This window comes from Cyprinus carpio, chromosome A10 (genome assembly GCF_018340385.1).
Source record: "Cyprinus carpio isolate SPL01 chromosome A10, ASM1834038v1, whole genome shotgun sequence".
Lineage (NCBI taxonomy): Eukaryota > Metazoa > Chordata > Actinopteri > Cypriniformes > Cyprinidae > Cyprinus > Cyprinus carpio.
Genome location: NC_056581.1, coordinates 13,981,443 through 14,006,718, shown reverse-complemented (window position 1 = coordinate 14,006,718; position 25,276 = coordinate 13,981,443). Strand labels below are relative to the sequence as shown.

The 25,276-nt window shown below is 35.3% G+C and overlaps 3 protein-coding genes across 10 annotated transcripts; 2 read left to right on the top strand and 1 right to left on the bottom strand.

Moving 5' to 3' along the window:
* Positions 1-642: 642 nt before the first annotated feature.
* LOC109085746 (ras-related protein Rab-6A-like) lies at positions 643-7,396 on the top strand. 2 transcript variants are annotated; one of them, XM_042765328.1, is made up of 8 exons: positions 643-887; positions 2,167-2,225; positions 2,349-2,402; positions 3,467-3,572; positions 4,610-4,721; positions 5,484-5,577; positions 5,828-5,894; positions 6,052-7,396. In XM_042765328.1, the coding sequence occupies exons 1-8, from the start codon at positions 818-820 to the stop codon at positions 6,114-6,116; spliced, it is 627 nt and encodes a 208-aa protein (XP_042621262.1). In that variant the 5' UTR covers positions 643-817; the 3' UTR covers positions 6,117-7,396. The 2 variants fall into 2 exon arrangements, with proteins under 2 accessions (XP_042621262.1, XP_042621261.1); XM_042765327.1 differs by lacking the exon at positions 3,467-3,572 and adding an exon at positions 3,702-3,807 and having other exon boundaries at positions 644-887.
* LOC109085705 (pleckstrin homology domain-containing family B member 1-like) lies at positions 7,178-14,841 on the bottom strand. The gene is made up of 7 exons (XM_042765319.1): positions 14,709-14,841; positions 10,910-11,112; positions 9,637-9,789; positions 9,424-9,526; positions 9,293-9,332; positions 9,121-9,214; positions 7,178-8,406 (listed from the first exon to the last, which is right to left on the bottom strand). The coding sequence occupies exons 1-7, from the start codon at positions 14,768-14,770 to the stop codon at positions 8,270-8,272; spliced, it is 792 nt and encodes a 263-aa protein (XP_042621253.1). The 5' UTR covers positions 14,771-14,841; the 3' UTR covers positions 7,178-8,269.
* LOC109080373 (F-BAR and double SH3 domains protein 2-like) lies at positions 13,481-22,397 on the top strand. Of its 7 annotated transcripts, XM_042765324.1 has the most exons (13): positions 13,481-13,868; positions 16,395-16,467; positions 16,555-16,699; positions 16,781-16,914; positions 17,067-17,121; positions 18,011-18,126; positions 18,556-18,661; positions 18,749-18,843; positions 20,031-20,223; positions 20,355-20,578; positions 20,699-20,849; positions 21,858-21,916; positions 21,998-22,397. In XM_042765324.1, the coding sequence occupies exons 8-13, from the start codon at positions 18,841-18,843 to the stop codon at positions 22,079-22,081; spliced, it is 714 nt and encodes a 237-aa protein (XP_042621258.1). In that variant the 5' UTR covers positions 13,481-13,868; positions 16,395-16,467; positions 16,555-16,699; positions 16,781-16,914; positions 17,067-17,121; positions 18,011-18,126; positions 18,556-18,661; positions 18,749-18,840; the 3' UTR covers positions 22,082-22,397. The 7 variants fall into 7 exon arrangements, with proteins under 7 accessions (XP_042621258.1, XP_042621255.1, XP_042621259.1 ...); XM_042765321.1 differs by lacking the exon at positions 17,067-17,121 and having other exon boundaries at positions 16,781-16,975; XM_042765325.1 differs by lacking the exon at positions 17,067-17,121 and having other exon boundaries at positions 16,781-16,975; positions 18,749-19,001.
* Positions 22,398-25,276: the final 2,879 nt, after the last annotated feature.

Genomic DNA, 25,276 nt, shown 5'->3' with positions numbered 1-25,276 from the left:
TATAATGTTGAAATATTAGTTGGAAAAAATTCTACACTGGGTTTTTGAAATTATCATAAATAACCACTGGCACAGAAAGCAAGCATTCGTGTAATTTATCCTCTGTTTATATATAATTGTATCATATCTTAAAACTTGGCAGCGACAGAGTAATTCAATCCTGGCAAATTCCCACTGTGCTCAGTTCAAGGGTTAACGGAACACGATGATGCAGGGCAGTGACGCTAGAAACGTGACGTGGCGCTTGCAAAGCTCAACCTAGCATGTTTGGCGCCCCACCTTGTTTCCATATATAGACAACATTCCGTTCGCTCGGTCCAGTACATACACAAATAATAATTTCATTTCCACAAACAAATACGTTTTAGAACTCAAAAACACATCACATATGAAATATGGATACGAATGAATCAGTTCAGCGAGCCTGTTAAATGTACGTTTTATAAAGTAAAGGCATCACAGGAAATGAAATGCTCAAAATATACAAAAATCTCAGGAGCATAAATTAAATGATAGACAATATCTGAATAGTTTCAGTGCGATCTAATTAATTATCCACTACTGTATCATTAACTTGACAAGAACGACGTGTTGAATGGACGCATGTCATTGTATTCTCTCAAACTCTATAGGCTGAGCTCAACTGTCAATCACACCTCTGACTATCAGGTTAGGTTGCGGGGCACAACTGAGAGAGTCTCAAACTGAACCGAATTAGAGCAACAAGGATACTAGCGGCTTTATTTTCTTGTTTAGAGAATTTTGATAGTTATAGCAACACATTCACACCCACAGTGGGCTCAGCGGAACCGGCAGCATGTCTGCAACAGGAGATTTCGGCAACCCGCTCCGCAAATTCAAGCTGGTGTTTCTGGGAGAACAGAGCGGTGAGTGTCGAACCAAACCGAGCCGAACCTGCTGCTGCTGTCTCTTTATCTTTGTTTGTATATGAAACTCTTATCTGTGTGTGCATGTAACATTATAAGTGACTCATCTATATTGAATTATTTTATTACATTGCAACATATATATGTGTGTGTGTGTGTGTGTGTTGGAATGTGTGTTCATATTGGCTCTACCTTTGATAATATGCCACAAACATGTCAAAAAACAACTTGTGATTACATTTGAAGTCTTAACTATCATAAATCAGCCCAGATTTTTCATTGAAATCCCGTAAATATCAGTAACCAGTGAGTAAATTACCTTAAAGTCTGGTCTTGAACTGCATTTCATATTTTTTTCATATCATATTTTTGTATGTCTCCTGTGTAAACATGATATTTACATCTTTGACTCTGTGTTTTGCTGACATGCTGAAATTTTCTGGATCTTCTAACTATTGAACACTTGCACTTCAAAGCTCAGGATAACTTGCGTGTCTTTATAAGATATAAGCACCAACACTTACTAATAGATACCACTGAAGTCTCAGTATGAGGATCCATTCCTCTTTCTGAGATATCTGGCCCTGACACAGGTGACCTGTCGATCTCATTTCATGCAGGTGAAAAAAATCTCTGGTACCAGAATTCAACAGTACATCAGGATTGGGTCCGATGTAAATTAGCTATCAGTATAAAGCATAAACAAAGATCACATGGCATTATTTTTTTTTAAACTTTAATAAGACTAAACATGTAAAAATAGCTTGGATTTTTCCTGGATGTCTAAAAATTTGAATAGTAAAAAAAACATTGCAAATATTCAAACTGTTTGCATATATTTACATAGAAACTGATGCATGTGTTTATTTCACATGCAGTTTTTCGGATAATCTATAGTTTTTAATTACCCTGTATGTTTCAGTCATTTGAGAAGAATCTGATGTGAATCCGAAATGAATGTGGACTGATTTATGCATTCATGCAGACCTTTGCTTCAGTTATTATTATTTTTTTTTTTAAAGTTATGCTTCTGAAATGAAATCTGTTAGCATGTCAGTTTCAAATGTTAGGTGTCTCAAAGGATGGACTTGCATGAAACGGACATTTAATTTGTGTAACTGGTTGGATCTTTTCCTTCTAGGATAATGTATTGCCAATAAAAGTGATCATTGATGCAGATATGTCTCTGAAAAAAGTTGGCAAGTCACAACTTCACAAGAATGTAATAAAGATATGTAATGTTGATAGTAACTAGTTAATTCCTTATTTAATTTTGCAGTGGGAAAAACATCGTTGATTACCAGATTTATGTATGACAGTTTCGATAATACCTACCAGGTGAGTGAAGATTTTTCTGACTCTGCATCTTTAAACAGTGTTCTGATTTGTTTGGATGTTTCTAATTAGATTCATGGATTAGTGTATTTTATTTAAGTTTCGTTTCCTTGCTTTTATTTTCAGGCCACAATAGGAATCGATTTCTTGTCGAAAACAATGTATCTTGAGGACAGAACAGTAAGTTTTTGTTCTAACAGTAAACATGACTTTTAGTGTTTTAACGATATTAAATCTATAAAAATATAAGTTCTGTAAAATAATTTTAACAATGTGTAAATGTCTGGGATGCTGTTGATTGATGACTCAGGGATTTGTTTGGTTTACATTGGTCAATATTTTTTATGACTGCACAATATGCCATTTTTTAAAACATTTGAAAGTTATTTAACATATTGATTTCAATCAAACTGCAATGTTTTTATGCTGTTGTAAGAACAATACTCTTTTTTGTTAATTTATTTTATTATGATTGTTTTAATTTATAAAACTGAGTTTAGTATGAACTTTGTTGCTGATATGCTGAACATAACCTTTGGTGCTGATATGGTGTTAAATAAACGACTGAATAAATAAATAAACAATGATTGTAATGTATTCTACTTTACATCTACTTGTAGTTAACTATCACTATTATTATAGAAAATAATTTAAATTGATTTCACACATTAACGTTTGGTTCTTCTTATGACATATAATAATTGCATTATGCATGAACTTAATTCTACATCACATTTTTCTCCTTGTGAAGCTATAGTATTTGTATTTTTTTTTTTGTTGAACATTAATTTGAACATTTATATTGTGATGTGTCTGTAAAAACCCAACATAAACTGCACCATGAGAAACTCCTGTGCCTTCTTCCCCCTGCTGTGTCTCTTTCGCTCTCTCTCTCTCTTGTTATTTGTTCATATGTATATGTTTCCTTCTGAAAAGCATTATTCTTTTTGGTTGGTTTTGAGCTGGAAATTTTTACTCTGAAGATCTGCAGGCTTGATAGCATAACACAACCCTTACCCATACCATAACCCTACTAACATGAGCCCATCTGAAGACTCATAACTTAATCCGTTCTCTTGCCCAAATCCTGAACTTGAGAAATTTTTCAGTCCACTTTGCTTTTTCTTATTTCTTACATTTCATTCAACTCCTTTTTTGATCTATTATTTTCCCTTTGAATGTTTCATTTTCCTCCTTTTTTCCTTTATTCTCCTTCTTTTCTTGTTTGTTCTCCATTCACACAGATCAGGCTGCAGCTTTGGGACACAGCAGGACAGGAGCGTTTCCGTAGTCTCATTCCCAGTTACATCAGAGACTCTGCTGCTGCTGTTGTAGTTTACGACATCACAAGTAGGTATCTGAGACCCGCTGTGCGTCCAGTTCCCCTCCTCTTACCTCTTCCTCTTCCCCTTTCTCCCCCACTCTCTCTCTCTCTCTCTCTCTCTATACTGGATCTCTGTTGCTAAAATATTTGGCCAGGTGCGGCTGCAGCTTTGGGACACAGCAGGACAGGAGCGCTTCCGCAGTCTGATTCCCAGCTACATCCGGGACTCTACGGTTGCCGTGGTAGTCTATGACATCACAAGTGAGTGTGGATCCTCGGCAGGAAAACTTAAGGAAGAGGAAAGCTGTCTGTCATCTCAACGCAGTCTTTCTTTCTGTTTCACATCCTTTGTGTTTCTATGTGATTTCATTCTCTTTGTCTTCTTTTTGTAACTTGTTTTTTGTTTTGTAATTGCAATTCAGTGCACCTTTTCAGTAGGCAACTTTTTTTATATTCACATTTAAAGGTGAACAGTTCCACACTTTCCTTTAGCTGCTAATGAAACAATAAAAACAGCTAACGTGCCACTTTCATAAAGACAGAAAATGTGTCAACGTACAGTTTAATGGGGAATAAAAATATAAATAACTGGTACATTTTTGGCAGTTGTGGCCAAAAGTTCATTTTACACCCGCAACACTCAAAAGTAAGTTCCTAATAACATTTTCACTAATCCAACCATTACTTTTTAAACCATTATTTTTAGCAACGCATTTTTATATTTCCTAAAAATATTTATTTTTGTTAAATATATTTGGTCATATAAAAATATTTGAATTATTTATAAAAAAGAATATGCATTCTTTGACCATTTTACAAATTGATGAAATGTAGAGATGATTTGTCTATTTCTTTTCAGATTAACTCTTTCTGCAGACCAAGTTCCTGTGGAGAACAGACACTTCCAGCTATTTAACTTCCTCCCTCCTTTATTTCCTCTTATTTTATCCCTGTGTTTTTCCTGCCAGTTGTGTCTCCCTGTCTATGATCCTGGGATTCCCCTTTAGACCCCCAGAGGCTCATCTTGATTATTAACCCAGTGTTTCTGAAATCCCCCCGACAGATGTCAACTCATTCCAGCAGACCACCAAATGGATCGATGATGTTCGAACAGAACGGGGAGGTGATGTCATAATCATGCTGGTGGGAAACAAAACAGACCTTGCAGATAAAAGGTGTGTTTAAATGGTTGTTTGGGAAGATTATGACATCGTTTGTTACACTGCTATGAAATGATGTCCAACCAATATATATAATTGTTGTTGTTGTTTTTTTTTAGAAATTAATACTTTTTTTTTTTTATCCAGGGTGCATTAAATTGATAGTCATTTATTTATTTTTTTTATTTCAAATAAAGGCTGTTCTTTTTAGGTTTTTATTCAAGAATCAAAGAATCCTGAGAAAAATGCATCATGGTTTCTTGCAAAAAATATTAAGCAGCACAACTGTTTTCAACATTCACAACAATGTTTCATGAGGAGCAAATCGGCAAATTAGAATGATTTCTGAAAGGATCATGTGACACTGAAGACTTAACGAATGGCTTTGCCATTTTAGGAATGAATTACATTTTAAAATAGATTACTATAATAAACAGTGATTTTCAAATAGTAATAATATTTCACAATATTACTGTTTTTACTGCACTTTTGATAAAATAAATGCAGCTTTGTCGAGAATAATAGACTTCTTTCAAAAACACAAAATCTTACAGACCCCAAACTTAAGGTGATGTGTGTGCACAAAATTGCTGCAATTATATGTTATTTTATGCAATATTTACATAAAATGTACTAAACAGAAATGCATCTATTGACAAAAGCACCTTTTTTTTATGACACAAACTAGTACTAATACTCTATTAATCTGCTCAAAATAGCAAAATATCGGCAATAGGCAAATATTAATGATTACATGTGTTTTGGGGATCATTTCAGGCAAGTTTCTATTGAGGAAGGAGAGAGGAAAGCCAAAGAACTGAATGTAATGTTTATTGAAACTAGCGCTAAAGCCGGATACAACGTCAAACAGGTGAGTGGACAGAGATTTGACTTTAAATCAAAAGTAGAAATATGTTCTTTAATGATTTATTAAATGATATTTGCATGATTATTCAAAAACAGTGTTACTGAACATTGCACTCATATCAGTGTCTTCAAAAGATGATTTCCAGATGATTAAATATTCAACTTTTCTGAATGCCAACACCCCCACAAACTGCTTGTTTTTTCTGATCCCGGTGTGAGAGTATAATAATGGGGCTTGTGTTTGTCTCGTCTAGCTTTTTCGGCGTGTAGCAGCAGCTCTTCCTGGTATGGAGAGCACACAAGACAAGAGCAGAGAAGACAGTATCCTACACAAATATGTGCATAAACTTACATATGTAATTGGGCTTTATCACTTGCAATCACTTGTTTTAGTACTTGATTGTCCATCTGTATACATTTTGCAGTGTAAACACACTAGAAAAACTTTTTATATTCCCTTAATTCCTTTTTCCTTCAGTGATTGATATAAAATTGGAAAAGCCGGCAGAGCAGCCAGTCAGCGAAGGCGGTTGTTCATGCTGAGGATTCAGTCAACATTTCTGTGCCGTGTCTCTTATTGATGCTCTTAGTCGCATTCAGCATCTCTCTGAATATTTTGCAGAAGCTCCGCCCACCTGGAGGGAGTAGAACACTACCTGTCTGTCACCCTCGTTAACGTGGTTACCACTCACCTACTCAAATGACTTTAAATTCGAAAGCACAATGTGGATGTGTATGCTGTTGCTTTTCTATTAATTGTTTCCGTTAATTGTTACACCTTTTGTGGTTTTTTGGTTTTTCACTCTTTTAAAACACTTTATAAAGTGTTGTTTTTGTCCATGTTTCGTTTTATGTGAAATAATACTTATATTACTGTAATAATGACGTGAATAGGAACAAAACAAGATAAATAAATGAAATTACAGAACTAACGTGAGAAGGATATCCAGATTTGAATATGCAAGGACTTGTTAAACATCGTTCCAGATTCACGTTGCAGAGATGGAAGAAATGTTTTTGGAAATATCCAAGTGTAGATCTCATCATATGTGGCTACAGGGCGTTACATCTGTGACGTTGCTAATGACTTCTTCTTCATAAGGAAGAAAGAAAAGTGTAAAAACAAATGTTTTTGGAGGAACAAGTGCTGCTTTTAGCTCAGTCAACTATCAAGCATTGCAAGGGTGGGGGTGGGGGGGGGGGTTCTCCTTAGATGCCATTTAATTTTATTTTTATTCCTTATTATTTTGACCATTAGAAAGCCAATAGCTTAGTCAAAGAGAAATACAGTTATTGCAAATAAATATTATGTATATTACGGGAAGTATCAGATCCAGTTTAACAGATAATATGCAGACATTGCCTTTGATGGTTTGATTTTATTCCACGTTTTTTTTTTTAAGCATTGTAAAGTTTGATTTATTGTAATAATGACACACTAGATATGGTTTGGTCTGTTGAATCAAGCATGAACCCTAATATTTATTTGTAATGTCTTTGTTTTGTTTTTAAACACTGTTTGTTTTGTTTGTCATAATTTGTAGATAGAGACGTTTAGACATTCTGGCCTAAGCACCTGCCACGTATTTCTTTTTTTTTTTTAAATGTACAGTGATAAGTTTGTCCCCAGACTGATCTAAATGTTTTTATGATATAGTGTATTTTATGTATTTTGTTTGATTGTTTTCTTGAAAAGGTCTCCTTTCAAATGGATTTTAACCAGTTTCGTCTGGCAACACTGCTTGACACCAATGCTCATTATTTGCACTGAAAACATTGAGCAGAATCTTGAGGCGTCCCTAATAAAATCTTGTATTTAGCAACAGTGGTTTTTTTTTTTCCCTTGATGGATTATGTTTAGCTTTCTCTGTTAATCAGGACATTGTTAAATGTCAGGAGTTTTAATTTTAAACACAAAAAAATTAAATGCCATCTAAAATAAATTCTGTATGTAATAGCAGTATTTTATTTTCAACAACAATATTAAGTTTATAACTTATGCTGGCAAGGTAGCATAGTAGTGCGTAAACAGGCCAAATGCAAATGCTGCTCTGCCTGCATCTAGTGGTCAGTCATGAGAACTGATTTCATAATCATGCCTTTATTATTGAGGTATTTCAAAGGCTTGATCAACATATTCAGCCTTTGTTGGCTACTTCAGCATCATATTCTTTTGCGAGAAGAGTTCTGCAAGATTCTCATTTGAAGAGCATTCAACAGTCTGATGATCACTTCCAAACCTCATGCTATGGAACATAAGGAATTCGGGGCTTTAGTGTTTTGGCGTTAGAAAAATCTTTAAACTTTTTATAAATACTGATAGGAGAACTTGTGTCTTGAGAAAAAGAACATAATAATGGACAAAACCCTGAGCAAGTTTCCAAAGCTTTACATGTACAATATACACAAAGCAGAATCATAGCAGCAAGAAAAAACAATCATCAGCTGTGCATAATTATTATATAGTTTTATAGATATTCCAAACAAATGTAAACAATGAAAAAAGAAGAATCCCTCCTTTACACACTGATTAACCACTAAATGCCCATTGAGTTTAAAACAGTTTAAAACTAATCTCATATTTACATGTACGTAGGAACAGGAGCATTTGTTATGGCTGAGCTTTATGGATGGCTTCCAGTCTGTTCTCTCAGTCTGCTGGATTTCCAGTGATCATCCTGCTATCTGACTGGTCCTCAGCAGAACCAGAAGGGCATCCATAGAAGAGAACGCATTGCTGTACCTGCAGCCATTCCAGCCAGGAGGCCCAAAGCAATCTGCTCTCCAAAATTGTCGCCATAAGTGTCTCTGTGTACCCAGACATGCTGAGTCCCTGCAGAGAAGCACATCTGGATTAGAGGTTCATCCCTGGTCAAATGTTTCTTTGTTTATGAAAAAGTGGGAATCAATAAGACCACTGAAAATCAAGGAGTTAAAATGTAAGTTCAAGGTGGTAATAAACCGTTACTTTTAAAACAAACAAAAAAAATATATAAAAGATTCAGCACAATTTCTTGCTCACCAATGGATCCTCTGCAGTAAATGGGTGCCGTCAGAATGAGAGTCCAAACAGCTGATCAAAACATCACAATAATCAACAAGTAATCCACATGACTCCATTTTTTGTTTATATTCCTTCCTGATTCAGACGAGATGACTTTTTATAAGCTGTTTGGACTCTGACGGCACCCATTCACTGCAGAGGATCCACTGGTGAGCAAGTGACGTAATGCTAAATTTCTCCAAATCTGTTCGGATTAAGAAACAAACTCATCTACTGTATATCTCGGATGTCCTGAGGGTGAGTACATTTGCAGGAAAGTTTTATTTTTAGGTGAACTATTCCTTTAATTTTCATATTTTTCTCACTTAAATTGTTTGAGCTATAAAGTAGCAGTAAAGTGCGCCGTAAGGAAATGAATGAAATAATCATAAAATGGTTGTAATAATTAAAACAATGTATTATATCAATGTATAAAAAACACAAAGTGGCAATAACCCTTTCTCTGTGCTTTCTGCAGAATGAATTATGTGTTTGTATAATTACCTCCACTACCTGTACTTGGCATGATGTAAACTGCATTATGACTGTCAACTGGAACAGTTTGGTATGTATCGTCATAGGGATTGTATGTGAAAACCTATGAGAGTGAAAAGTAAAATATGAAATCAATTACAATAAACAGAAAACCATCCTGCACGTAAAAGATAACACTCACAGGATTTCTTTTCGCCTCCATGAGTGTGAGTTTCCAGGCCCTGAAAAGTGACAGAGAGTAAATAAATTTGTGAGCAGGGCTTCATATGTTGTGGGAGGGGTTAAGTTAAAATGTCAAAGGTCAAGACTTACAGTGCCTCATCTTCACTGTTGGCACACAGGATCAGCATATTACCATGCTTCAGATAAACAACCAGCAGATTCTCTCTGGGGTGACTCTCAGGTGGACATACATCTGCTCACAAAGACACTATCTGTTAAAACATTGTTGAAATATTTCATCACATGCACATGCACTTTCTACATGACCAAATAACTTGAAATGTTGAAAAAGTTCCTTCCTACTTGGACACTCCAGTCCAGACTTCACATTCACACAGGTGGCCTTCAGATTCACTTTGGTCTCGTAGTCTCTTCTGGATTGAGTTTTGTAAAAAACAAAGCTCCCATCTATCCACAGGTCACACCAGTTCAACTTCCAGCGTCTAAGAATTGAAGCTGTGAAAGGTTTCAATAAAATATTAATATGATTGATTACCTGTCTTCATTTTTTTCCATGGTCTTTTGTAGGACAGACAATAATACATACAAAGAAGCAAACTACTATATGCTTCATTTCCAGAATCCTCTTATAATCAATTCTTAGATTCCAAGCGGTTGGGAACTGACAGTCAGCTCTTAACAGTTCATTGCCTAGATTACCAAACTAATACACATCACCGAAGAGCCTTAAAAGCTAGCTAGAACTAGAAAATTTGATTCATTCCAGTGAACTAAATCTTTTGATTCCGTGCAGATTTGTTCATTTATTTATTCAAAACGTACTCTTTCTGTAGGTTACAGCATTTGGTGAAGAGTGTCTTTACAAGTATTATAAATAAAACTTTGAATCATTCAATCAACATATCCGTTCAATACCACGGAGTCATTCACATCCAAAACACTAAGATAGCACTAATACAGATTTAAATAACAAATCCCTGATTGTTCAGAACGGCTATCATGTCTTTGATACGACGGGATTAGACTATTATTAGACTAACAAAGAATAGACCTAAATTTATTTGTCAATCATAATGATTATATCTTTTTTTTCTGTTTATTTTAAGAAGACAATTAGCTTGGAATCGACTCAGAGTGTCGACTCCATTGATTCCGAATTCTAATCCAAACGTTCTAAAATCAAACAACCCACTTTATTTGCAAGGCATGAGGTTATTTTGGGTAGAGTATTTATATTTCTAGGTGAGCACAAAACAAAATCTAATCAAAAACTAAAACATACAAAACTTTGGAGTCTCTCTAGGTGAGCACAAAACAACCTGGCATCCAAAACTAACAGCTACTGTACTGTACTGTAACACTGACAGTAAGAGGATTACTGCAAACAGTGTCAGGACCCGAGTTTCACAACAAACCTTCATGAACAGTCTATTTCAAAGAATATATCTATTTATTTGAATATACACACAAAGTCTTCCTCAATCTTTTGATGCTAAAAATTTGAACTACTTCTAATTTTCAGTGGTACCTTGAGAAATTGAGGAAACTCTTTAAATATATATATATAAATGAAGAATATATAAATGAATATATAAATGAAGAATCATATACTTACACTGTCTCCAGAGCGAGCCAGATTTGAGCAGAGCCATTGGGCCTGAACAGTCAACTGCTACAGGAACAACAGCTGTACTCCTAATGTTGTTGTGCTTGTTTGATATGCTCTTTTGTTTGTGAGCGACGACTGACTGTAAGACGTCTCGGGAGTCGGAGGGGGTTTTGTAGTGCTGGAATAGTTTGATGACTCTTCCTCTAATCCTTTTAACAGGCCAAAGTGAAGCTTCACTTGACCAGTAATCTCAGATTACAGCACCATGTGAGTTTGTACTTGTTGTACGTGGAATATTCTCTTTCTTTCCTGTGTTTCTCAATCTCTACCTCATGTTATTGTGTAATACTGTGTATTAAGTCTTCACAGTTTAACCTGTTAACAGTCCCCCTGCTCAGATTGAATGCTAAATATGCATACTGAAGCACACTCATTTAAATCACACTAACATTATAGCTCTAAAATACACCTGTTGCATTTTTTAGATTTGAATGAAGATTAATGTCTTCATTAATTCCTTTCTGGAGATGTCCCAACAAAGAGGTTCTGAAAGATTTTGTAATTCTGTGGATAGGCACAGCACATCATGTACACATGCACACCTTAATCTCACCTTTGGCTACATCCAGCACACACAGAGTAATTGCAGTAGTCATATCAAGCCAATGATCTGTTTTTAAAAGAAGCTGTGAGATCTGTAATTAGTAACATCGTCATCACTGCATGGAGCTAAAAATTTTCTGAATCAGGAATTACTCTTAATCTGTAGTAAACACTCCCAGCTGTGTTAATTTCACTGGTTTTAAATGTGTCAACCTTTTCACGAACTGCTAACACATTTAGTACCAGTGCACTGCTAGAAATCTATTTATTGCAGTGCATGACCATAAAATGTATTTAAATAATGATACAATAATAAAATTAACAAAAATATTATAAACACATAATGCAATATTACTACTTACGGAAGAGGATTAGGGCCAAGCATTAATAAAAAAATAAAACCATCTCGAGATTAAAGTCATTATATTGCGAGATTAAACTCATTAAATTTCGAGAAAAAAAAGTCGAAATACAATCTTGAGAATAAACTCATTAAATATCGAGATTAAAGTCATTATATTGCGAGATTAAACTCATTAAATTTCGAGAAAAAAAGTCGAAATACAATCTAGAGAATAAACTCATTAAATATCGAGAATAAAAGTCGTTGTGTTTCGAGAAAAAACTCGTTACATTTCGAGAAAAAAAAGTCGAAAGACAATCTTGAGAATAAACTCATTAAATTTCGAGAATAAAGTCGTTGTGTTTCGAGAAAAAAAGTCGAAATGAAATGTAGAGAATAACGCATTCGATCAGTGTTCATTGCATAGCCTATAGAGGACATGGCAGAGTTGGATCACTTAGTCAAGCTATATTTTAGACTTTCTTTCAGTAACAAAGAAATACTGTCAACTTTAGCTAATTATGACACAATAATAATTAGCACACGAACTTTAAAGAGAATTTGCAAGCGGCCAGGTCTTTTTAGAAGAAAAAAATCAGTCCAATTTGCGCGATGTAGGCTACTCGCTTTTGTCCAACAAGAAAGGTTATCGCTGGCTTCACCCAAATGCACTCTGGCACTTGGACAGCTATGATAAATTAAAACCGTACGGCATTGCCATTAATGGCGTGTAATGTAATGAGTTTATTCTCAAGATTGTATTTCGACTTTTTTTCTCGAAATTTAACGAGTTTTTTTCTCGAAACACAACGAGTTTATTCTCGATATTTAATGAGTTTATTCTCAAGATTGTATTTCGAATTTTTTTCTCGGAATTTAACGAGTTTAATCTCGAAACACAACGACTTTATTCTCGATATTTAATGAGTTTATTCTCAAGGTTGTATTTCGAATTTTTTTCTCGAAATTTAACGAGTTTAATCTCGAAACACAACGACTTTATTCTCGATATTTAATGAGTTTATTCTCAAGATTGTATTTCGACTATTTTTCTCGAAATTTAATGAGTTTAATCTCGCAATATAATGACTTTAATCTCGAGATGGTTTTATTTTTTTTATTATTGCTTGGCCCTAATCCTCTTCCGTAACTACTACTACTGCTAAGTATTATTATTATTTAAAAATATATATTAGTCATGATATTGAACTTTTAATTTTAATTTGGTAAGTGTACCACTTTGTTTTTACAGACGCCCACCGCTAGATGGCCTCATTTCCCAAACAACATGTGACGAAGGGCCTTTTTGTGATTATTTTATGATGATGAAGGTATAATAAATTTAACTTAGTGACAGTTGACCAAATTTTTATCATCATCACTGCAGTTATATGTAGAATGAGAGCCCCAGTCTGAAACTGGAGAGTTATGAATGACATTTTTCTCATTCATCTTTGTCTAATCTCTCACAGTTAAATACTGAACGCTATTCTGTACACATTTAGCTTCATATTCTAACGGAAACATGTACCAAAACATAGACTGTATAAAAAGGTATCAACACACATTCTTAAACACAACAGCACAAAACTTTCAAAACGTATGTTATTATTCGGTCACAGGAGGGCGCTGTTCTTCTTAATTCTGTTCCACTGACTGGAAGTCTGTCAGTGATCTCTTTTTCTTTCTTCCCGCAGATGTGTTTGGGTTTTGAGACATCTATCTATCTATCTATCTATCTATCTATCTATCTATCTATCTATCTATCTATCTATCTATCTATCTATCTATCTATCTATCTATCTATCTATCTATCTATCTATCTATCTATCTATCTATCTATCTATCTATCTATCTATCTATCTATCTATCTATCTATCTATCACGGGTGAATTTCTAAGAGGCTTGTCCTGTATATCCAGATCCAGACATGCTTGACTTTGTGTGTGTGTGTGTGTGTGTTTAATTCTCAGGATTTACAGCCGGAAGAAAGCACTAATAGAGAAAGATTGCTCACAGGTGAGTTGTGGCCATCATACTGAATTACATGAGTTCATAATTTAAGGTATGTTTATTTTTCATGATGTACAGTAGGGTGATTTTTATTCTGAAATTAACAAATCTTTAAAAGATTTTATGGTCAGAATGAGGAAAAATTTATTAATGATGAACAGATGTTATGCATCTTCTACTGACCACTGACATTTTATGTGTGAATTATTTTGTTTCTGTAGAGGTAGGTTTAATGACTGTGGTTCGTAATGACCTGCAGGTGACTGGTTTCGTTCTGGTTCGAATCTGCTTTTCTTGTCTTTTTTTTAAATGCGTTGCTAAGAAGATCCACATGACATTAATGCTATGCCACTTTATAAATATGATTTCATATATTTGGGTCATCAGGCTGTAAATTTTCACCTAGTTTTACAAAGCTGAGGAAAAATTTTGGAAAATTACTTTGCGTTCAATCAGATTTTCATACTGCCATTCACCAGTGAAGCTGATCTAAAGCGACAATAAAGACATTTATAATGTTACAACCAATTTTTCTATATATATAAAAAATGCTGTTCATTTGAACGTTCTATTCGAAGAATCCTGGGGAAAAAAGCATCACAATATCCACAAAAAAAATATTGAGCAGCCCAACTATTTTCTACACTGATAATAATAAGAAATGTCTCTTGAGCAGCAAATCATTTGACACTGAAGACTGGAGTAATGGCTGCTGAAAATTTTGTTTTTTACTGTTTAAAATAAATTAAAATATGAAACAGTTAATTAAGTTGTAATAATTTTTCACAATATTGCTGTTTTGATCAAATGAGAGAATGAATTGTAGTGCATATTGCATAAACATACCTGATAGACAATATTTTGACAATTTTCATAGATTTACAGCCTGACATGCTGACTGTCCTCATCAAGATACTATGAGATCTGTGTGATCACCTGGTGAATGGAGAGCCCAGCTGTCTGAATGACGCTCAGTATGTGTGTGTGAGTGAGAGTTTCTTTTCTGTTGGATCCGAAGCTTGTGCACCTGCAGGGCTGGTGGATGCTGATTGGCTCATGAAGACAGGAATCTCTCTCTTCTTCAGAGTCGAATCATCAGAGCTGGCAGCTCATAGGACTGTGTTTTTAGTGCCAGATTGTAGTCTGAGGGACAGAAAGCAAATCCTCTCTGTTTTGAGCGGATGCTGCTCACTCTCTGTTCTTTGTGGAACTTGTTACGATTTAGTCATTTCAGTTTTGTTGAAGTTGAACTATACTTTGTTGGAATTATCATCAAGAAACCCTTAAAAATAAAGGTTCCCAAAGGGGGTTTTCACAGCAGTGCCATAGAAGAACCATTTTTGGTTCCCCACAGGACCTTCCAGTGAACGGTTCGTAAAAGAACCATTTAAAATTACTAAAAAAAAACATTTTAAAATGATAAAGAATCATTTTACATTATAGGTACCTTTTGTGGAATGGAAGTAAAGGTTCATCTATCAATGACAATAAATAACCTTTACTTTTAAGAGAGTAATGGTGAAGTAATGAAAGGAACTTTGTTCTAGCTTGGTTATTTTTCCGTTTTGGTTTAGTTTTTTTTTTTGCTCTGATATGTTACCAAATTGTTTGTGACTTTTAGAAATAAGTCCAGTACAGTGACATTTACTTGACTTGAGGATGGAAAGTGAGTGTTATTTTCTCCTTCCTTCTGTTTCAAAAGCAGCCAGTTGCTTACTCACTTGTAAATCTACACGTTGGCACAGTTTGTACTGCTGTCTGGCATTTAAGTGTCAAGCAGACAGGCAGAAATACCCATGTGGGTTTCACTTTCACAGACTGAAAGTCGTCCTCCATGTTTTCCACATTTGCACTGATCTGGAGTGACGGGATAAAAGGAGAGATTTCTCCTCTGAGACTTCTGTTTTATTTTGTGGCAACAATTGAAGTGGAGTTTTTAATTGGCTACTCAGAAGCTCTGAATCTAAACTTTCAGAAATGTTTAATAACAGTATATTGAAGGAATAGGAAATTAAAATTATCCTCAGGCCGTCCAAGATATAGGTGAGTTTTTTCTTCATCAGAACAGATTTGGAGAAATTCAGAATTGAATCACTTGCTCACCAAAGGATCTTCTGCAGTGAATGGGTGCCGTCAGAATGAGAGTCCAAACAGCTGATATAAACATCACAATAATACACAAGTAACCCACATGACTTAAGTCCATCAATTAACATCTGGTGAAGAAAAAATGTCCTTTATCCAATCTTATGGAAAGAGGACAACTAAAATACGAGTCCTCTATCCATAATATTGTTTTCTGTAGTGCAAAAGTTGTCTCGTCTGAATCTGGAGAGAAATATACACAGATCATGCACCATTTACAAGCAAAAACAGTTCTACACAAATATGTTGGTGGATTTTGATGTGAGAGAACAACAGGGGAACTTTTTTTAATGGAAGACGTGTTATTATGGATTATGGACTGATAGACAAGAAGACCATCTGTATTGTATGAAGTGCTATATAAATAAATCTGGCTTGATTTTATAGGCTCTACATAAACTTCACAGTACTTGAAGCGAGAGTGGTCTGGAGCCCCATCAGAGGAGCAGAGAGACTCCAGGTAACAGGAGAGATGAGAAGAGCAAAGAAAAGAGCAAATAAGATTGATTTTTAATTGTATTGTCTATTTGTGTTCATCATCAAGCAGAAATGTTTGGGCCGTATGGAGATCCTACCTGGAGAATGTGATGAAAGTGAGCCAGTCTCATATTAACGGATGAGAGAACTACAGGAACCAGATCTCAGATCCTGTGAAGACGTTCAGAGCGCAGAAGGACCTGCAGCTGAAGAAGGTAAACACATCAAGAGATATTCTGCACTAAAGTGGCACAACTACCATTCACAAAAGTGTTTATTCATCTGTCCTCTCTCAGTGTTACGAACAGCATGCGAGAGCTCAGGCCGATCTGCAGGTCACGATCAGAGACCTAGAGAAGAGCAGGAAGACCTACCAGGAGGCGGAACAAACAGCGCAGACTGTGAGAGAGAACGCTGATATGGAGGCCAAGTACGTTCGCTGACCTGTCACATGTGAAGGAAGTGACATCAGCTGTCCACAAGGGCAGAAGGTTATAATGTTTTCTTCTTTTTTTTTTTTTTGCTGTGTACTCTTATTTCTCTGGTATTTTCTATTATTCCTGTTGGCGCATGCAATACAAGGTCAAAGCTCAGTCTGTTTCAGTCACGCTCCAGTTTGAAGAGGGCGAATGTGAAGGTACGATGCACAATATATCAGTAACATATTGGTTTATTGGTTGAGATCGTATATTTAATAGTGCATGCACATTTGTCCTGTTTTTAAATTTAGATGTGCAACTGTTTTTCAAATATGCTATAGCGCCCCCTGCTGCCCTCAAGTCATCTCGCCCTCCACCACATCAGCATAGTGGCCCATTTGTTCACTTACCCTCTTTTTGTTGTGAGTCAAACAAGCATTAGTCTGTTTCTAAAGAAAACATTAGAGATGCAGCCTTCAGCGCTGGTGGGGCGGAAAGACCATGGGAAAACTGGGTGTCAGTGCAAGCAGGAAGCAACACGGCCTGTGAAAAGAGGGCATTGAGAAGTGAACCTACCACACCTCTTGCACCCCTCATGAACACCTCCCATTCCCCCATACCTAAAATAGAAAGCTTTTTTTTAAAATACTGCATATTATTAGAATTTTTTTATCACATTCATTGGATGTGTAATCATCAGTATCTGCATGCTGAAGATCAGCTGATGCATGCAGGGTTCTGTGTTTTCTCACTCCCAGGCAAGTCAATTAAGGCTGATGGTGTGTATTTTTTCTTGTATTGTGCTAAAACTATTTAGTCAAGGATTTTCAGATTCTGGTGAAAAGGAGTTGCTCTGTAAAGTAGCATCTCAAAGGACCATTCTTCAAGAACTTACGTCACCTAATCATTTAGTCTGTCAATATTTACAGACATAATATTTTAAGAGTGTCGTTGTACAAATTTTTTATTTTTTTGGGAGACTGATGTTATTCCAAGTTATGCTGTGACTTTTGAATACACATGGGCACTGAGAAGCTATCAAGGTTTCATGTGCAGAAATAGGGTCTGTGTTGTGCATCAGTCAGCTCTCTCTCTTGATCTCTTTAGGTCAGGGAACTGCTGAAGGAGAGTGGCACGGCTGAAGAACACAGTCTGAATAAGGAAGCAAGGAAATGGGCCAAACGTGTGGCCAGAGAACACATAACATCAACCTTACGCAGTGGGTGAGGGGTCTCTGAAACAATATTATGTCTCAGCATGTTAATTTATATAAAAAAAAAATATATATATAATATATAATTAAACATACTTATTATTTTTATAACAGTTTCACAAAAATAAAAAAACACTCTCATATAATGGCCAATATTAAAATAAATATATTAATAGATAGAACACTTCTACGGCATCTGTTAATCTTAGTTCTTGTTAATTTAATAATTTATTAATATATTTTTAATATATGAATTATAACGCACAGTATAAAATTAGTTTTTGCTTTAATGTTTTTTTTTTTTTGATTGTTTCGGAGTACAAAGAGTCGCATCAACAGGACCAGAATAACATCGAGCTAGAACTGAAAATGGACGATGCAAGAGAATGAATTCGGAAATCAGAGGTGGAGAGTTTGTTTATTTGTGTTTGTATATCAGTCCAGATCATAAGTAGACGTCTGGCTGAAGAGCGCCATGATCCAAGTGATGGAGGACCCGGCGAACGAGATGGGCGGCCCTCAATACCCATGATGCTTCATTCTCTGTAAGTCTGAATCTCTTACCGTCTAAGTCAGAGTTACGCAAACCCCTATAACCCATTCTAATCATGTTTTACTATGAATGTCTAAAGCATTCTGTAGATTTTGACAGAGAAGATGATGAGGACACAGAGACGCTGGACGACAGCAGCTTCAGCTCCTCCAGCACTCACAGGAACTGCAAATGGTGCACACTAGCCTGATGTTCTTTGGTCTATTCATCCATTTGCAATGTCATTTCCTTTGTTTTATGTCCCAGCCTGATGATCTCACAATCCAGGAAGAGGAAATACTGGAGCTAATTGATGATGGAGACATGGAGTACACGCAAACCCTCTTAACTTTGTCAGGGGTTTTAAACTTTCAAATGCATGTGATCCTCTTACCTCACTCATTCCTTAAAATAAAGATGTATATATGTATTAATTATATAATTTCACTACTTACTTATAATTTTCACTAATTAGACTACTTTTCATAGAAATGAATACTTTTAATCAGCAAGGATGCATTAAATTGATCAACAGAGACAGTAAGAAGATTTATATTATAAAAGATGCCATTTCAAATAAATGCTGTTCTTTCTATTCATCAAAGAATCCTGAAAAAAAAGACGGTTTCCACAAAACAAATTAAGCAGCAAAGCTGTTTTCAACATTAATAATAATAATGTTTCTTGACCAGCAAATCAGCATATTAAAATGATTTCTGAAGGATCATGTGACACTGAATGATGCTCAATATTCAGCATTGCATCACGGGAATAAAATACTTACATTAAAATAGAAAACATTATGTTATGTTGAAATCAAATTTTACATTTAATGTACGTTTAATGTATATTTATTTTTAGATAAATAAAGCCTTGGTGAGCATAAGAAAATTATTTCCAAAAAGTATATACATCAAAAAATCTTAAGATCTTTCAACTTTTGAACAGTAGTGTGTGTGTGTATAATGTAAAAAAAAAAATAAGTATGATGTAAAAATAATTATTAATCATAATGGATTTCTTTTGAATGTACCTTTTGAACATAACCTTTGAACAGTAGTGTATGTATATTTATAAATATATTTTTAAATAATTAGTATTTATATTATAATTAGCATTATAATTAAAAAATGTGCTAAATAAAAACAAAATTATTGAAATAGCTTTTTTTATCTTAAAATAGTTTTTATATTTTTTATTTTACTTTTTTTTCACTAACTATATACATATTTTGTTTTAAATTAAGTTCTGTTAAATACATTTTGTCTTTTTATATCTCTAATTTTCTACTGACCATTTAACATCTTGTTGGGGCACGTAAGGTTTGAAAACCCCTTAACTAGATGCCAATTATGATCATTTATGAAGTTTATGTTTTTCAGGCTAGGAACAGAGCAGGGCAGGTGGGCTATGTGCCGGAGAAATACCTGCAACTCCCAACTTTCAGCTCTCTATTGAGGATGCTCATGTCTTTCTCCAGCATGGGCACCCAATCACACACCTCCAGCACTTCTGCACAACAAGAGCCAGAAATAGTGACACTCACCCACAGCACCCCAAACACTTATAGCAGCAGTGAGACCCCTGGTTATAGTATAATATCTGGAATAATGCTAGTTTATAGTATTATACCTTGCTAGTACTGACTGCTTAATATAATTTAACAAACATAACTCTATTTTCTGCTCGATTCCTCTTTTGCACAGCCATAAATCTGACCAGGACTCTGTATGCCTATGAGGCTCAGACAGAGGACGAGTTGTCTTTCCCCGAGGGAGCCGTTATTTACATTCTCAGCAAACACAACCAAGAAGATGATGGGTTCTGGGAGGGCGAGTTCAATGGAGCAGTGGGCGTCTTTCCCGCAGTATTAGTGGAGGATCTGTGCAGACCGGAGAATGCACAAACACAAAGGAGCATGAACGTGCAGGTTTATACACATACTACTAGAGAACACTGGCCACAATGAAAAAGTTTCTTTGTTCATGTTTACAGCGAGCCTGTGTTCCATGCTGAAATATGTTTTGTAATAGCTGTTTCTTACCACCAGGTGTCTTTGTCAAATCTGGATCAAGCGGCTTGTACACCCACAGTGTTTATATCCTGTAGCAGTCCAGAGTCCATCTCACTGCCATCTTTGACCAGCACACTCACTTTAAATGGCTATCAAACCCCAGAACTCCCCAAACGTTTTAGCCACAGTAAGACACAGAGGACCACAGCAAACCATAAAGCTTTATAGTAAAGCTCACACATGACTATAGCATTTTTAGTGATTTTCCGTCTCACTACCTGATTGTCTTAAAATAATTTGAATAATAAAAAGACACATTTTTTGCATTTATTAATTGAACTTCTTTCAAATAAACTTTATATAACTTTAATAAAATTTCTAAAGAAATAAAAATCGAACTTTTTGGCCTACCAGTATTATTTTAATATTATTTATATACTATTTTAGAATGCATTCATATTTTGACTTTTATTTGTATATTTTCAATTTTCAATGATTTAGTCATTTTGTTAAGTTTGTTTTATTTCTGTTTTAGTTTTAGTAATTTTAGTATTTGAATTTTTACTTATTTTCAGTTAGAACCCAAAATTTCTAATTTAAATTTTTTTTATGTCTTTCATTTTAATATTTATGTGTTTTTTTTACATTTTCAACTTTTTTTCAAGGTATGAAAACAATTTTTAATATTATGATTTATGATGAAAATTATTTTAAAAAAATGTTTTAGTTTTAGTTTTTGCAACACTGAGGCCTAGGGTTATTACAGCTAACTAAACGTAAACCATTAAAAATGTTTGTTACCTGAAATAAAATAAAATAAAATAAAATAAAAAACTTATTTTATTTCAAGCTAGTTGCCAAAGCAATGCATTTCATTTTGCATTGTTTAACTTGATGTACTAAAATAACAAACTAAAACTGAATACAAACTATATAGACATAAAAATGTAACATTAAAAAAAATACAAAACCATACTACAAAATGATTACAATTTAAAATTAAATTGGACAAAAAAAATATAAACCTAAATTGAAATATGAATAAAATAATAGTATCTCAATAAGTATCTCAGTAGTATTACAATAGTATTTCAATGATACTAAAAAAACACTGCCTGAGGCTATTGTTCTATTATTAGATGTATGCTCTTGTCAGATGTCAGAATCATATTCATCTGTGTCTTTTCCTCCACAGGTCACACCCACACCGCATCACTCAGATCCCCAGGAGAGGGCGGGTCGGGCCTGAGACCTGTGAGATCTCCACTTCTAAAGCTGCATGCCAATGATGGGCGCTTTACTATGAAATCTGATGGGTGTTTTTGTTTTCTGCAGGTACAAGCTGCTCCACCTCCACCCAAACAGCAGGCACAGGGCCAGGTGCAGAAGAGAGAAGATGTGGAGATCACACTGGTTTGAGTGACACATTGAGGCACATTTTACAAATTGACTTTGCCATGCTTGGATCCGATGCAGGGTGGACGTTTAAATTAGGCCAAAAAGGGCAATTAAAACAGACAAGGCCTAAATGTGTTAATAAATGGACATCCAAAAGCAGGCTTTACTAGAACTACAAAGAGACTTTAAAGGGAAAAGTGTCAATTTCCCTGGCAAAAAAAGTGTTGACTTTATGTATGATTATACAGGTGCATCTAAATAAATTAGAATGTCGTGGAAAAGTTCATTTATTTCAGTCAAGTTGTGAAACTTGTGTATCAAATAAATCAGTTAATCAACTCAAAACACCTGCAAAGGTTTCCTGAGCCTTCAAAATTGTCTCTCAGTTTGGTTCACTAGGCTACACAATCATGGGGAAGACTGCTGATCTGACAGTTGTCCAGAAGACAATCTGACACCCTTCTCCAGGAGGGTAAGCTACAAACATTCATTGCCAAAGAAGCTGGCTGTTCACAGAGTGCTGTATCCAAGCATGTTAACAGAAAGTTGAGTGGAAGGAAAAAGTGTGGAAGAAAAAGATGCACAACCAACCGAGAGAACTGCAGCCTTACGAGGATTGTCAAGAAAAAATCGATTCAAGAATTTGAGTGAACTTCACAAGGAATGGACTGAGGCTGGGGTCAAGGCATCAAGAGCCACCACACACAGACGTGTCACGGAATTTGGCTACAGTTGTCGCATTCCTCTTGTTAAGCCACTCCTGAACCACAGACAACATAAGGAGGCTAAGGAGAAAAAAGAACTGGACTGTTTGCCCAGTGGTCCAAAGTCCTCTTTTCAGATGAGAGCAAGTTTTGTATTTCATTTGGAAACCAAGGTCCTAAAGTCTGGAGGAAGGGTGGAAAAGCTCAAGTAGCTTGAAGTCCAGTGTTAAGTTTCCACAGTCTGTGATGATTTGGGGTGCAATGTCATCTGCTGGTGTTGGTCCACTGTGTTTTTTGAAAACCAAAGTCACTGCACCCATGTACTAAGAAATTCTGGAGCACTTCATGCTTCCTTCTGTTGACCAGCTTTTTAAAGATGCTGATTTCATTTTCCAGCAGGATTTGGCACCTGCCCACACTGCCAAAAGCACCAAAAAGTTGGTCAAATGACCATGTTGGTGTGCTTGACTGGCCAGCAAACTTACCAGACCTGAACCCCAGAGAGAATCTATGGGGTATCAACAAGAGGAAAATGGGAAAAAACAAAAGACCAAAAAATGAAGATGAGCTGAAGGCCACTGTCAAAGAAACCTGGGCTTCCATACCATCTCAGCAGTGCCACAAACTGATCACCTACATGCCACGCCGAATTGAGGCAGTAATTAAAGCAAAAGGAGCCCCTACCAAGTATTGTACATGTACAGTAAATAAACATACTTTCCAGAAGGCCAACAATTCACTAAAAATGTTTTTTTTTTATTGGTCTTATGAAGTATTCTAATTTGTTGAGATAGAAAATTGGTGGGTTTTTGTTAAATGTGAGCCAAAATCATCACAATTAAAAGAACCAAAGACTTAAACTACTTCAATCTGTGTGCAGTGAATTTATTTAATACACAAGTTTCACAATTTGAGTAGAATTACTGAAATAAATGAACTTTTCCACAACATTCTAATTTATTGAGATGCACCTGTATATTCCTGTATATTCTATCCATTAACAATTTAGGGCATGTTTAGATGCATATCATAGTTTTAGCTTATCTGTAACTTTATTTATCTTAAAAGAGACATAGGGAGATGCTGAGAGATGTAAATTTTTAGTTTCAGAGCATTGAAGTAAAAAAAAAATAGAACACCAAAAATGGGGGGGGGGGGTAATTTAGTTTTATTAATATTATTATTTTTATGTCTACTTTAAGTTTACAAGAAGCTTTTAATTTAGGTTAAATTCAGAGGTTTTCAAGATATTATTTCACACAGTTTTGTGTCTCAGGAAGGTGCACGGATTAATTCCTGTCAGATTTCATGTTGTTCATAATGTTTGTTCAGAGACTGCCACAAGCTCCTTTTCCTTTCAAAACGAAAATTGAAACATTTCAGTCAACATACTTTGTGAAATGGTTCACAATAAAATGTAATTGTTCCATTTCTGTAACACCCTTTACTAAGAAACGGGCGGGTGGGGCCGTTTTTAACTTTTGTGCGTGGCTTCTGGTGTTACTCGCTTCTAGTTATTTTTCCTGTATAAAAACATTCCACTCTGCTGCTTAAGGCCCCGATCAAACAGAGCACATTTTTTGCATTGAGATGAGCCTTTTTGTTTTCTGTCGGCACTTGGCAGCAGGGGCGCCGCTATGGTTTCAAACTTGTTGCCAACTAATTTTCTGGGAAACATGCTAAAGTCGGGACAATTTCCTAATTTTGTGTAATTTAAGAAAAATGTATGCCTTTTTATCATTTGAGTCACAGCTACTAAAAGTTAACAAATACATTTTAAATGTAGCTAATTTGTTGCTAGGTGCTTTTTGAAGAAAAAGTTGCTAGGGTAGTCTGAAAAGTTGCTAGATCTAACAACAAAATTGCTAAGTTGGCAAGTGCCCCGAGCGCCTGAAGATGAAAAATGTCATTCGCGTTTTTTTCCATTGTCCAATCAAATGAATGGAAAGGCGTGGTGACGGAAGTTTCCAGTTGGTTGGAGCGTCCAGAGACAGCAACATAAAAAAACACAGCGCACTGCTTTTTTCTAAATGTAAAAAAATCAACCAAAAAAGGCAGTGTGGTGTGCCTCGCGCTTTCAAACCTGAAAAACGTGTTCTTTCTGTTCGGGCCTAAACGGATTTTAGCTTTATCCTGAAGTCACAAACTCATTAAACCCTCTAACCTCATTAAGAAAATTTTTTTTTTCATTCTCTGCATAGCGGGACATCAGTATAACACACATCAAAATCTACAGGAGATCACTTATAAAAAGATCACTTAGTTTAATCACAAATAGAACTAGACAAACCTGCCTAACAAAACATATATATCCCTTGACTTGACTTCGATTAACGTGCTATATCAAGTGATTCCATTAGATACTTTATTACAGTAAAAAACTGACACCCGCATACAGTTAATGTAAACATACAAATAAAACACTGTAAACCTTGTAAATATTTGTCCATCCATAAACAAACAAAAAAAAAATGCCACAATCAGTTTCATCACTTCACCCCCCCCCCCCCTC